At 44.2% G+C, this 14247-nt stretch overlaps 1 protein-coding gene across 4 annotated transcripts in view; it reads right to left on the minus strand.

Moving 5' to 3' along the window:
* Nucleotides 1–14247, minus strand: part of MFSD10 (major facilitator superfamily domain containing 10) — a 35846-nt gene that overhangs the window by 12388 nt on the left and 9211 nt on the right. For all 4 annotated transcript variants that reach the window (XM_014607759.3, XM_019479035.2, XM_014607758.3 and 1 more), the window contains 5 exons: nt 12201–12359; nt 10371–10559; nt 5500–5608; nt 4970–5081; nt 3346–3454 (listed from right to left, as the gene is read on the minus strand). In XM_014607759.3, the coding sequence (XP_014463245.1) occupies nt 3346–3454; nt 4970–5081; nt 5500–5608; nt 10371–10559; nt 12201–12359 (678 nt within the window). The remainder of the gene's footprint in view (nt 1–3345; nt 3455–4969; nt 5082–5499; nt 5609–10370; nt 10560–12200; nt 12360–14247) is intronic.

Below are 14247 nucleotides of genomic sequence, written 5' to 3' on the forward strand. Positions count from 1 at the left end.
GCTAGAGCACAGCAATTGCCACGCTCCAGCAGACTTGATTAATCGAGTCTGCTCTGACGCGCTGGAATTCCAGCACATCAGAGCAGCCTCAGAGCTCGTGTATAGGCACCTAATGATATTGCGAGGATGGATCCTGAGCAGATCAAAGTGACTACAGGGCTCTGGATGCCAGGGTGAAGGGGACAGGGGCTCAGGTGGTGTTCTCCTCAATCCTGGTCCAAGTGTTGGAGAGGCCAACCAGGTACAATACTTTTTTTGATCTACTGCTCATGAACAGGCAAAAATTTGTGGGGAATGTAGTAGTGGATGGCAACTTGGACAGCAGTGACCATGAGATGATTGAGTTCAGGATCCTAAGGAAATGAAGTAAGGATGGAGAGCGGCACAGTAAGGACCCGGGACTTCAGAAACGCAGACTCCGACTCGCTCAGGGAACTGATGAGCAGGATCCCCCGAGAGGCCACTCTGAGGGGAAAAGGAGTCCAGGAGAGCTGGTTGTACTTTAAAAACACCTAACTGATGGCACAGAAACAAACTATCCTGATGCACAGGAAGACTAGCAAGTATGGCAGAAGTTCAGCTTGGCTTAGCAGGGAATTCTTCACTGAGCTAAAAACACAAAAAGGAAGCTTACAAGAAGTCAAAACTTGGACAAATGACTAGGGAAGAATATGGGCATTACTCAAGTATGTCAATAAAAACAGGAAGATCAGGGAATGTATGGGTCCCTTACTGAATGAGGGAGGCAACCCAGTGACAGGCAATGTGGAAAAGGCTGAAGTGCTCAATGCCTTTTTCACCTCAGTCTTCACAGGCAAGGTCAGCTCCTAGACTACGGTACAGAGCAGCACAGTTTGGGGAGGAGGTGAGCAACCAACAGTAGCAAAAGAACAGGTTAGAGCAGGGGTCAGCAACGCTTTTGGAAGAGGTGCCAAAGACGCTTGTAAAATGTTGGTGTGCCAGGAGTAGATAGCTGGGGAGCTGCAAGGGGCCCGATCCTTCTGGAAGCACAGCCCTGGCCCTTTCCCCACCATCCGCCCTGAAGCCTGCATGCCAAGCAAAATGCCTTCATCTGTCACACTCTGGCATGTGTGCCAGGGGTTGTTGACCCCTAGGTCAGGGACTATTTAGAAAAGTTTAATGTGCACAAGCCCACAGAGCCAGATGCAAGTGACTGAGGGTGCTGAGGGAGCTGGCTGATGTGACTGAAGAGCTGCTGGCTCTTATCTTTGAAAACTAGTGGCAATTGGGAGAAGTCCCAAACAACTGGAAAAGGGCAAATATAGCATCCATCTTTAAGAAAGGGAAGAAGGGGGATCCAGAGAACTGCAGACTGGTCAGCCTCACTTCAGTCCCTGGAAAAGTCATAGAACAGGTCCTCAAGGAATCCATTTCTAAGCACTTGGAGGAGAAGAAGGTGACTAGGAAGAGTCAGCATAGATTCACCAAGGGCAAGTCATGCCTGACCATCCTGATTGCCTGGCTCTGTGGATGTGGTATACCTTGACTTTAGCAAGGCTTTTGATCCAGTCTCCCACAACATTCTTGCAAGCAAAGTAAGAAAGTATGGGTTGGATGAATGGACTGTAAGGTGGACAGAAGACTGGTTGGTTCATTATACTCAAAGGGATCAATGGCTCAATGTCTGGTTGGCAGCCGGTATCAAGTGGAGTGTCCCAGGAATCTGTCCTTTATCAGGGACTTGGAAGATGGGATGGAGTGCACCCTCAGCAAGTTTGCAGATGACATCAAGCTGGGTAGAGTAGTAGATATACTGGAGGTAGGGTGAGGATTCAGAGAGAATCAAATTGGAAGACTGAACCAAAAGAAATCTCAGGAAAGTTCAATAATGACAAGTGCAAAGCCCTGCACTTAGGACAGAACCATCCCACACTTGAAACAGGCTGGGAGCTGACTGGCTAAGCTGCAGCTCTGCAGAAAAGGACCTGGGGGTTACAGTGGGCAAGAAGCTGAATATGAGCCAGCAGTGCGCCCTTGTTGCCAAGAAGGCTTACAGCATACTGGGCTGCATTGGTAGGAGCATTGCCAACAGATTGAAGGAAGTGATTCTTTCCCTTTATTTGACACTGGTGAGGCCACATCTGGAGTACCATGTGCAATTTTGGCCCCCCACTACAGAAAGGGTGTGGACAAATGGGAGAGTCCAGCAGAGGGCAAAATGGTTAAAGGACTGGGACACATGGCTTATGAGGAGAATTCGAGGGAACTGGACTTAGTCTGGAAAAGGCAAGACTGAGGGAAGATTCGATAGCAGCCTCCAACTACCTGAAGGGTGGTTCCAAAGAGAACGGAGCTAGATTGTTCTCAGTGGTGGCAGATGACAGAACAAGGAGCAATGGTCTCAAGTTGCAGCAGGGGAGGTTTAGGTTACATATCAGGAAAAACTCTCTCACTAGGAGGGTAGTAAAGCACTAGAATAGGCTACCCAGAGAGGTGGTGGAATCTCCCCCTTAGATGCTTCTAAGACCCAGATAAAGTCTTGGCTGGGATGATCTAGTTGAGGATGGTCCTGCAAGCAGGATGACTTCCTGAGGTCCCTTCCAACCCCAACTTTCTATGATTTGACAGTGTTTTGTCTATAGTAAGTTGTGCTATATATATTTATTTTCCTGAGAAAAAAAAAGATATTTTTTAAGAGCATGAAGATGTGATTATAAAAATCACAAATCCTGGCAAAGGGACCTGTGGGCATGTGCAGTACCTGACCCTGGTTACTATTTATTTATACCCTGAGAGTGTTTAAAGTCCACAACCCCACTGGATGCTAGTATGGTACCCACCCTTCTTCAAACTGACTAAGTTTCACACTTGATCATATCCCTCACAGTGTTTTGCCCAAAGCCGCAAAGGGAGTCAGGGACAGGAGAATTCAGGAGTTCCTGCCTCCTCAACCAGTGTTCAATCCACTAACCTGCTCCAGAACGCACTGGAAAATAACCCCTCATGACACTCAGTCCAGTTCACACAGAGATTCAAGTGTAACTCCCTATGGAGTCGACAACTACCAAGAACTTGGCGTTTCACTAACATTAGAACACACAGCCTGGAAGAAATGGTCTCTCTCAAAATTTTGTGTACTTGAGAAGTGGCACTGTTGTGTTAATGGAACAAATTATACCCATTCAATTAAGAGCATCAGGAAAAGGCCCAGGAAATCCATTTAGATGGAAGCAAATGAAAGCTCCTTCATCCTCTCTGGTTTGACAAACACAGTTGCATCTGACACCACACTCTTTGGTGGGTCTCCAAATTAAAAATGAACATAGGCAAGCAGTGTGGGAAAGAAGAGGGAATAAACACTGTACATTTAAAAGAGAAGCATACCCTTTTCACAGCCTTGATCTCACATCCTGGCTTGATTCGGCGAGTGTAGCCTCCCTGAATCAGGGCCATTGTTATTCCAATAAAGAAGAACATCTTGCCCTGTTGCATGCTGAAAATAAGGCAAGAGCACAGATTATACACCAATTTCCACTGGGATCCACAGCTCCAGCATAATTAAAAATGCTAGATAAAGTGCATGTAGATGCCCATGCAGCAGTTGAGGGTTGTTAACATTCAGATATGGTCAATGACCTCTGCAGTTACCAAGTAAAAAAATTAAGTTGGGCCAGGTGGTAAATGCAACACAGGTCTACTGCTGCACCCTGCTGCTCTCTACCTAGCTTGGTTATATTGAGGATAGCCAATACCTGGACACTCCAAGCTGTAACAGATGAGACTAAGTTAAGTCATTAACCCATGGGATGGGATGTGAGTTGTGTCTTCAAAAGACATGTGTTTCACATCCTCAAAACTGTAACTACCACTGTGTGTTTCTGCAAAGTTTCTGACCTCTTGGCTCAGGCAGTGGCCTGTAGAAGTGAGGGTGGGAAGTGTGTGCTATCATGGCCCTTCCTATTGCTCTCTAGTGGGAAGCTGAACTTCAGTCCACTACAGATTTAAAGCTAAAAACAAAACTCTGCACCAATTACAGATCTGGAGAGATACCGCTCCCTCTTCTCCTTCATCTCTTGTGACCATGAATTATTTGGATGGTCTCAGCTCGAGATCTCACTTACATAACAAGTTGATCTCTTCTGACCAGTTCATTCAAGCATGCAAGGCAACTTTTGTAGCACTCTCACATGGTCATAAAAAGCAATATATTCCACTACTGGATATTCCCTGCACCCTGAGTGAAGTGCAGTAGCCACAGGCTGTTAGAAAGGGAAAGGTTTCCAACAACACGTGATGAGGTTAGTAAAAATCATGAACTCTAGTGAAAGAAATACAGGAACAGAGAGCACATACTGAAACAGAATGTAACAGGAACCCACAGATACAGACAAGCACTACTGAGCAATAAAGGCTTCCAGATCTGGCCTCAAGCTGGGACTCTTTAAACAAGCTAGCAGAACGATATTTCAAACTTAACTACTTTACAGAACTTGCTTCTATTATTCTCTTCTATAGGATTTGGCTAATGAACATCAGAAGCTGTATTACCTAACTCTTTGCACACTGCATGTAATACAGAGCTATGCTAAGCAAATTCCATACCCCGTCCATCTTCATTAAGCCTTGACATTTCTACTGATGCAGAAAAGCTCTCCAAGGAACCTTACAGGAATCAGTACAGCCAGGCCACTTGAGCACAAGTTCACCAGCACATTTTGTAGCAATTATGATTTAATTTCTACACATCAATATTTTTTAACCTTAAATCAGCATTTCTGAGAAGTTGCTTTCCTGATAAGATTGGGGAGTCTGTATTTTATCTATTCTTTCTGGCTCACAAAAGAAAAGCAAATGATCCTTAAATGCACATTCATAATAATGTTATTTTGTATCGTCTTGGTGTGTCTAATCACTAAACAGCTCTCTTGAAAATGAAAGAGATGCCTCAAGTGGGCCTCTTATCAGGAAAACAATCGCCAGAGAAGCCCTTCTTGTTAGCACACTGTACCTGCTGAACTGGAACCGGTGGTGGGTGAGAAAACTCAGACTGTATTCCAGACCAGAAAATAGGAAGAGATACAAGAAATAAGCCAGACCCAGGACCTTGAGGTTTTGAAGGTCTAAATAAGAGAGAGAGAGGCTGTGATGCTACTTTCTAAGCACCTTGTTTAAAAACAAAAGCAACATCCAGACTGATTTATATGGACTGCATGGGATGGGACATCTCTCAGCAGTTCATACTGAGTCTGCAAGTGCCACACCCCACAGAATAGTTTTAACCAGTGTTTTCCCTCTGGTCACAGAAATGGGGCCAAGGACATCACTTCTCCCTATCTTCCATAGCCCAACCCCCCACCCACACACATACAGTCCAATAATTTTTAACCAAGTTCTCGGTCTGTGATTCCTGCTCATTACTGAACAATTAGAGCTTCTGAAATGGTCAAAACAAAAGATAAAGTGATTGAATGAAGACATCACTCACTCTCGCCCCATGAAACATGTACAACACAAAGTGAAGAGTCAGACAGTACTTACTCTCCTTTGAAGGGGAGTCCTTTCCTCTGGTGACTGCAGAAAACTGAAATAAAGCCAGGGGACTAAGCAAGTCAACTGCTGCCTGGAATCCAGATGTCACGGAGGACACCTAACAATGGAAAGAAATCCATCTCAAGTCTGAGGGAACAGGGGTTGGGGAAGTTACAGGCATATGGGGAATTACAGGCAACAGAAAAAAAGAGATGACTGCACCTAAACACGAGCTGCAGCAGAGTTAGTTGGGACCATGGGTTCATTCAACCCCTGACAACATCCCAAACCTTTTGAATCAGTGCTTCAGAACTGGCCCTGGCTCTGTAGCCAAAAGGTGGACATTTTCAACAACAAAAATATGTTGTTGAAAACAGGACACGGGACAAAACCTGCAACTAGACCTGATACCACAGATTTGATTTCAAGAGCTGTCTGTACTGTCCACATAGAGTGGCAGACAAACTGTAAATAGAGCTGGTAGCATATCACCAAGCACTTACAAACTGTGATTTGGGTTACTAGTTGATATCCATTGCCCCCAGAAGCCAGGATAGGTGTCAAGAGCATCAAATGTTATAGTGATAGAACAGCATTTCTCCTTCCCTCCCTCACCTCTGCTAGTTTTGTGATTAGGAATGGACTGGAGGAGTATTCAAACCAGGAATACTCACTTTCCTGTTACTCAGTTTCTCTCCCCATAATTATAAGCAGGGATCCTGGTTTTCTTTGTTTAAAAATCCCAAAGTCTCCAATTTAAATCCCCCCCAACCCCTTGCCCAATTCTCTGGTTTAAAAGCTAAAATCCACAGTCTTCTATGATAAAAATTAAATGCCACTATATATATAGGTATAATTTGAACACAATGTTTAATAGATATACTTACAATTTAAAAGCAATTTAGAAGCCTACCAGTGCCTCAATAATTATAATGAAATAAATTCTAATTACCTATATTTTGGCATTTTATTTTGGTTTTATATCATGGAAAATCAGAGCTCCCCCTGCCCCCTTTGCTCACCAGAATGTGGGTCCAAGCTGCAACTTTCCCCCCCGCTGCTTTGTGGTTCCTAGCAGCCCTGATATGCCGGTGCCCTGCCCCTGCCCTTCACTCCCAAACCACAGAGCCCCCAGCCCTGACAGTGCCCCTCACACCCAAACCACCTCACTCCTGACCCACAGCCCCCTGCCCCTGCCCCTCACTCCCAACCCACTGCCCCCCCCCAGCCTCCCAATGCATGGGGGTGGGTGTGTGGGGAAGGTGGATGTGAGCACAGGCAATGCATGAGAGGCTGCAGGGCACAGGAGATGTGGCAGGGGGCAGGAGGGTGCAGCAGCAGCACAGAATTGTGTCTCCTTTGCTGCCAGGCAGGTAGGGGGCACCTCAACTTGGTGGCCAAGGCAGCGCAGCACTACCTCCCATGCCAGGTGCCACCTTCTGGGCCACAAAATGTGGCTCCGACCTGGAGCTGGTCCGGCTTGGCTGCAGCCCCGTGTCCCACTGTGGGTGCAGAAATCTCAGGGATCACGTGCCTCCCTTGCCCCCCCATCACATGGCCTCTGCTCCTGCACCTCCCTGCCACATCACCTGTGCCTCCGCCCCCATGGATTTACCTGGAGGGAGCTGCATGAGCTGCTCTCCACCACACTGCCTGGCTGCCATGTGCACGCACACACATGGATGTGGCACCCCGTGTCCCATTCCCCCCAGTCCCAAGCAGCCCCTTGGAAGCTGGAACTCTGCTAGCCTACAAGGGGAAAACCTCAGTTTCCTGGAGTTTTCTCCTTTAAAGTAAAAAATCCACACTTTTCTCTTTTAAAGTAAAAAATCTGCATTTTTCCACGGCAAACAGAAAAACCTAGATCCCTGATTATAAGGCCTGCATTACTGTTTGTATTACAGTAGCAATGAGAGGCCCAAACTGTGATCATGGCCCTTAGCTACTACAATATTTTCTTTCCTCAGCCAGTCAGATGCCCCATGCTTTACAGATGTAGATGCAAGTGATTTTACTTGCTTAGCTGTGTGCCCCCGGGCCTTTCCTCATATATATGAATCTGGCTGCACAGTGTACATGCAAAACTTTACAGCATGTGCAGTGTGCTCACGTGATTAAGCATGTACAATATCTTTATCACAAAAGCACAGCATGTTATGGAGACAAGGCTCTTTGAGCAGACGTGATATTTTTTATAAGACCAACTAAATAGTTGGAAAAATTGTTCTTCAGGCATAGGGTATTTATGCCCATACCTGAAGAAGGGCATTTGTGCCTGAAAGCTTGCAAAAAACATTTTTTCCAAATATTTAGTTGGTCTAATAAAAGATATCAAATCTACCCAAAAAACCTTGTCTGCCTGTGTCGTCAGACCAATACGGCTACAACCAACAATGCTACAGCATGTTATATTTCTTTTTTGGTACCTGCAGACCTTGCAACCAGCTACTGACACCTACTGGGGAAGCAGGGAAAAGCATCCTTACCAGAGCATTCTGTAAATACAGGCTATTTCTCAGCTGCCAGTTTTTTTATTGACGGGAACATGTACTGCTTAGGATTTCATCTACCCTTCCTGCCACGTTAACCACAGCTCTCTATGATCTCACAAGACTAATCCTCCCCAGAGCAGGCTCTCTCACCAGCAGAGGATGTGGATATCAAAATTAAGGTGAGGAGCTTTTCAGGAACCATTAAATAAAGACTAACTTTAAATGGACTGGTTTCTTCAAAACTCTTGTATCAGGCTGGTTGATACTATCTTTGTTACCTGAGGTTTCTTATCTGTCTATATCACCTCTTGTTTTATGCCATACACTTTGACTGTACAGTCTTTCGGTAGTGGACATCTTTTTTGTCCTGTGTTTGTGCATTACTTAATGCAATTGGATTCTGATACATAATGGATGCTCCTAGACCCGAGAGTGATATACATATCAAACAGCACCACGCAGCCAGAGTTAGCTGCCCAGGCAATAAGGACTCCGGTGCCAACAATATGCAGAGGACACACAGCACCACCATCATCAAAAATAAGATCATACAGCTAGAATGGCTGGCTCCAGCTACACCTGACAAAGAGAGAGAAAAGCATTTTGAAGTTTATAGTTTCCATCAGAACTGGTAAATTTCATAGCTGGGAACTATTTTTAGATTCTTCACTACTGGAGATATATAGGAAGTGTTATTGGCAGATATTGCCATCATTTCTGACTGGTTAGGAAACAGTGCCCCATCCTAATGGGTGAGAGAAGTAAGAGAAGTCAGATTGACTGCAGTAGTACAATAAACCTAGGTCTGGCCAATTCAGCACACTGGATTCTCCAACTAGCAACTAACAATAAACACTGCAGTGTCTTCCACGTCTGCTTCACAAATGGAAGGACTGTTTAAAGGGCTAAGCACTGCTTGGAGACAGTCAGATAATAAACCAGATTCAGCCCCATTGCAAGTCCTAATGGCAGGAGGCTTTCACCCAGGCTGAATTTGGTCCAGTACATAAGTCTCGGTCTCAGGAGACTTTACCCCCATACTTTCAAAAGAAACTGTCCTGTAGAATTTTATCAGAAATCCTTCAAATGACTTTTGATTATTAAAAACACTACCCATTTTTCTTCCTCACAAACCAAAGCTGGCTGCTGAATTCTAGCTGTCTCTATACATAGCAGCTCTGTGGCAAAAGATAATAGTCTCCTGCTGCTCTCGAGCCTTTATTAAGAGTGTCAGGCAAGGAGATGGGGATTTTCTGTTTAGAAGCCAAGCCAGAGACGCTGATCCTGTGCTAATGTTTGGTTATTACAACCTTCTTCCACAGCAGAAGACTGGGCTAGGAATTAATCACTCTGTGTTGTAACTTTCAAAAAAGCATGCAAGTCAGAGAAAGGCATTCTTCTTCTTAATAATAATATTGATGGTATTAATGTTATTACTATTAAAAGCCTAAGACCCAATTTCAAAAGTGGTTTAGTAACTTCAATAAGACTTTAAAAGGTATGTCAGCACCTAAGACAAAGGCAAGCACCTAGAGCAGTTTTTCACAAGCATCTAGGCATTGAAACCTATTTTGAAAATCTTGCTCTCTGTAGGTGCTGTCATACATTTAAAAATGGAGCTACCATGTTGTTAAGTCTCACTGAAATGAAGTCGCATCCACACAGTGTCCTAAGTCACTACTGAAAGTTTTACCCAGTGTTTATCAGATGTTGGTACAGCTACAATGGAGAACTAACAATGCACTCAAAGCTGGAAGCCTTGTATACCCTTCATGGGAACTGTCCACCTTTCCTTACCACAGCTGCATTCGCTGAGATATCTCTCATGCTTAGCTATCACAAGTATTGGGTACATTGTAAATGTAGACAGACAAAAATCAGACTGCTAGTGGCAGCTGGACCCTGATTAGTTCAGAAAAACAAACAATTTGTGGCACATTTTGGCTAAATGGAGTTACCCATGTTTTTCCAGTAAGTTTTACTTCATTTTTCTGGTTAAAAGTGGAATGTGTCCATCTGAAATTCTCTTCACTAGGTGTTAAATTATGTCACCATGAGATGGTCTAATGTGCCAGGACCAGTCTGGAGTCTCTATCAATCTCTTCAGAATTAACATACCTAATAGTAGTTAAGTGGCAACAGTGAACATTTCCTATGAACTGTAGTATCTAGGTGGTAGGATATGACTGAATATCACTACTCACTATGCATGGTCACCACAAAGTGGAGTGGGGTTAAGCCCAGCTCTAAAAAGAAAATTAAGTCTCCAAGCAGTTGAATAAATAAGGGTTTCTGCCCCAATCCCACCAATAATAAGAATTTATTGATGGTCAGAACCTGTTCTTATCTGTAGAAAACATGGATTTTCAGAACTATAGTTCATTTTACCCGCTTTTCCTTGGGAAGTGTCTCTGGAAGTAGGAAGAAGATGAAAATTAAATCAGTCACAGCAAACATGAGAGCCAACAGAGCTGACTGAAGGTAAAAGACTTCTCCTTTCCCCGTCTCCATAGCCAGGTAAGCACCAATCATTGGACCCAGGGTAAAACCCAATGAGAAAGCAACACCGATCATTGCCTGCAGAAATACAATAAACGTTGATATGCAGTTTTAGACAGAGGTTACTTCATGACCAAGTACTGATTTTTTCTGGTGATGTTTGATAGCCATCAGGTCCGTTGTATCCTGTTGGAAACCAAACTGTTGGGCCAAGTACTGCAGATGAAAGACGTTAAGCTCCTTTATTTCCCAATTCAAACAGTCTTTTTTTAAACTGTTTTGTTTCTTGTTACATCTAGGAAGTAAATACCAAAAAGCCACTCTGTAACCATCTTGAAGGAAGTGGTGAATGGAGGGCAAACAGCCATGACTGACATGGTAAAGATAACTGAAAGAACTGAAGCTTTCGTGACCGGACTTGTAATAAGAGGGGCAATATCTCTCTACAAAATACAGTGTAATTTTTCACATTATTAAAGAATGTCCAGAGACCATCCCCACTACTTAGAGACTGCTATGAAATAAGAGAGAGGGGGGCAGGGGGAAATAAAATGCCCAGAGCAATTGTTTGCTTTATTAAGTTCCAGGGCTGTTCACCCAAATCAGATCTAGAATCCTTTATCCATGGGATGGGTTTTTAGATTGCAGAGCTGCTCAGAGCCCAGCTGGTGTCTGTACATCATAGGCAGCACCAACAAGGTGTCTTAGCTCTCAGATTTCTTTTGCAATACCCAGATACACATTAGATAATGTGAGCAGGCTTAAACTAGGTTAGAATTCAGGTTGGAGGTTTCTAAGAAAAACTGGAAGTGATACAGGAAATAGTAAAGGTGACTCAATAGGCATCTCTTCATCCCTCCATCACTCTATAAACAGGGATCTAATTATCTCTTTTGGCACACTGGGAAGGGAGAGCAAAGGGGAGGGAGTGGCTGCTGCTCTGGTGGTGACATCGGCTCCCCACACACTGGCTGCAGCAGCCCCACAGCACAGGCTGCCTGGTGGCTGCCAGTCTGGCACCTCCTCTAAAATTGGCACCTGGAGCTGGTACCCTGTCCTCTTCCCCTAGATACATTACTGCCTTATGAAACTGATGCACCAGAATGAAGCTTGAGCTTGCTAAGATAGAAAAAACATGCAACATACTTTGCCAATTTATACCCTGTGACCCCACTGTCTTTAATGTGATGACAGACACAGGAATAAGAACTGAAACACTGGCTCACCTATCATACCAAGGTATAGAGAGGGATGTTATCTGAAAAAGGGGGTTGAAAATGAAAGCACTGCATTAACAATAGGTATTATGTAATTTAAACTTCTCTTGACATTTTCCCCATGTGACATTTATCTATTGTAGAGATGAGAATTTTTGCCTACACAAGTCTGCCTTATAGTTCCAATTAAATCAAGTTCCTTTCATTTTCAATACTATTAAGGTTAACCATCACAACAATAATACACAAGGGCTGCTTCCCAACTCAGAGACATCTGTATTTTACTTGTTGACTAAATGATTCCTTAGTCAGTCTCCTTAATAAGTAAGTTTGTCAAGTGCTCTGGCATCTTCCTGGAAGAAAGGCACTCAACAAACATAAGTCATCATTACCACTTGATCAGTGAAAATACATGCAACTGAGGGAAAAAATAACAAGCAACTGAAATTGATTTAAAAGGTTACCCAGAAATCTAATGCAACAGCCCGTGTTTGTAACTCACCATTCCCTTGCTCCGTGCTTTTGGAGAGTGCAAGTCAGCAATTATAGCCGTTGAGAGACTGACATTCCCTTTGCTTATTCCACCTACAATTCTGGAAAGAAGGAACATCCCAAAACTCCTAGAGATGGCCCACAGAGCATACGATGCTATCAAACCCATCTGCAAAGAGATGAGAAAGTTTCTTTGGAGGAGTCCAGAAATATTAGTGTCATTTTAGGCTATTTTATAACCAGTGTCTAAACAACATCAATATGTGCTCCAATAATCATGCAGCAAAAAACATTTCCTTGATTTAACTGGCATTTCAACAATGACACTGAATGTCAGACAATGGAAAGTTCAGGAAGGTGAACTCATCTATAACCATATCAAATAATCTCCTACTATTCCTTAAATTAGGGGAAAGTATGTGTGATCTAACGCCTACATATATATCTTGACAGCTAATCCAAGATTTGACTTTAGAACACCTTTTAACTCTTGCTTCGTTTGGTTTATTGGAGTGCCACAGAAAAGGATTGCAACACGGTTAAAATGTCTAGTGTTTCAGTCACAAGTTTCAAGGCAAAATAGGAAAAATCCACTTGCCTGAGTGTTAGTTTTACCCCTCAAATTTGCTCATCATAGATTCATAGGTATAGAGTCAGAAGAGACCTTGCAGATCTCCTAGTCTGACCCCCTGCCCTGGGCAGGAGAGAAAACTGGGTTCAAATGACCTCAGCTACGTAATCGTCAAGCCTCCTCCTAAAGACCCCCAACGTAGGAGCCAGCACTACTTCCCTTGGAAGTTAGTTCCAGATCCTAGCTGCCCCGACTGTGAAATAGTGTCTTCTAATGTCCAGTCTGAACCTTCCCTCTAACAACTTATGGCCGTTATTCCTTGTTACTCCGGGAGGCACTCAGGGTTACAAGGTCTCTCCCATTCCCTGCTGGTCCCCCCTAGTAGGTTTATAGATGGCCACCAGGTCCCCTCTCAGCCTTCTCTTGTGAAGGCTGAACAGGTTAAAGTCCTGTAGCCTCTCCTTGTAGGGTCCCCAGATCATGCAACTGGCCCTCTTTTGGACCCTCTCAATGCTGTCCACATCCCTCCTGAAGTGCGGCGCACAGAACTGGATGCAGTACTCCAACTGTAGCCTGACCAGCATCGCATAGCAGGGGAGGATCACCTCCTTGGCCCTGCTTGTGATGCATTTGTGGATGCACGACAAGGTGCGGTTAGCCCTACTGACCGTGTCGTCACATTGGTGGCCCATGTTCATCTTGGAATCAATAATGACTGCAAGATCTCTTTCTGCCACTGTGCTTTTGAGAAGAGAGTTCCCCAGCCTATAGGTACGCTGCTGGTTCTTACTGCCCAAGTGCAGCACCCTGCACTTATCAGTATTGAATCCCATCCTATTCTTATTTGCCCACCCCTGTAACCTGTCCAGGTCCAGCTGAATCCTGTCCCTCCCTTCTAGCATGCCCACCTCACCCCAAATCTTAGTGTCGTCTGCGAATTTAAACAGGGTGCATTTCAGCCACTTGTCCAAGTTGCTAATAAAGAAATTGAACAGTGCAGGCCCAAGGACTGAGCCCTGGGGGACTCCACTGTTCACATCCCTCCAGGTCGTATATGACCTGTCCACCATCACTCTCCGAGTGCGGCCCCACAGCCAATTTGCTATCCATCTGACTGTGTAGGCATCAATACCACAATCGCCTAACTTTTTAATGAGAATGGGGTGGGAGACGGTGTCAAAGGCCTTCCTGAAGTCCAGAAAGACTACATCCATCATGACACCCGCATCCAATGGTTTTGTGACCTGATCGTAGAAGGCAATCAGGCAATCATCAATAATAGAACTCATAGTCACCTGCAGAATTAATCTAGATGATAGATCATGCATGTCAGCTGTTGCATGTTCACACCTGCACTACATTATACCTCTAATCAAAGCCCTATATTTTCACTAGTACCAGAATGCTCAGAGAGAACTAGTTGGTGAATGTCCATAATTATAAGAGATGTTTTCCAATCAAAGATCCCAAGGATTTTCACAAACAA

The sequence above is a fragment of the Alligator mississippiensis genome, chromosome 2, assembly GCF_030867095.1.
Source record: "Alligator mississippiensis isolate rAllMis1 chromosome 2, rAllMis1, whole genome shotgun sequence".
NCBI classification, from domain to species: domain Eukaryota; kingdom Metazoa; phylum Chordata; order Crocodylia; family Alligatoridae; genus Alligator; species Alligator mississippiensis.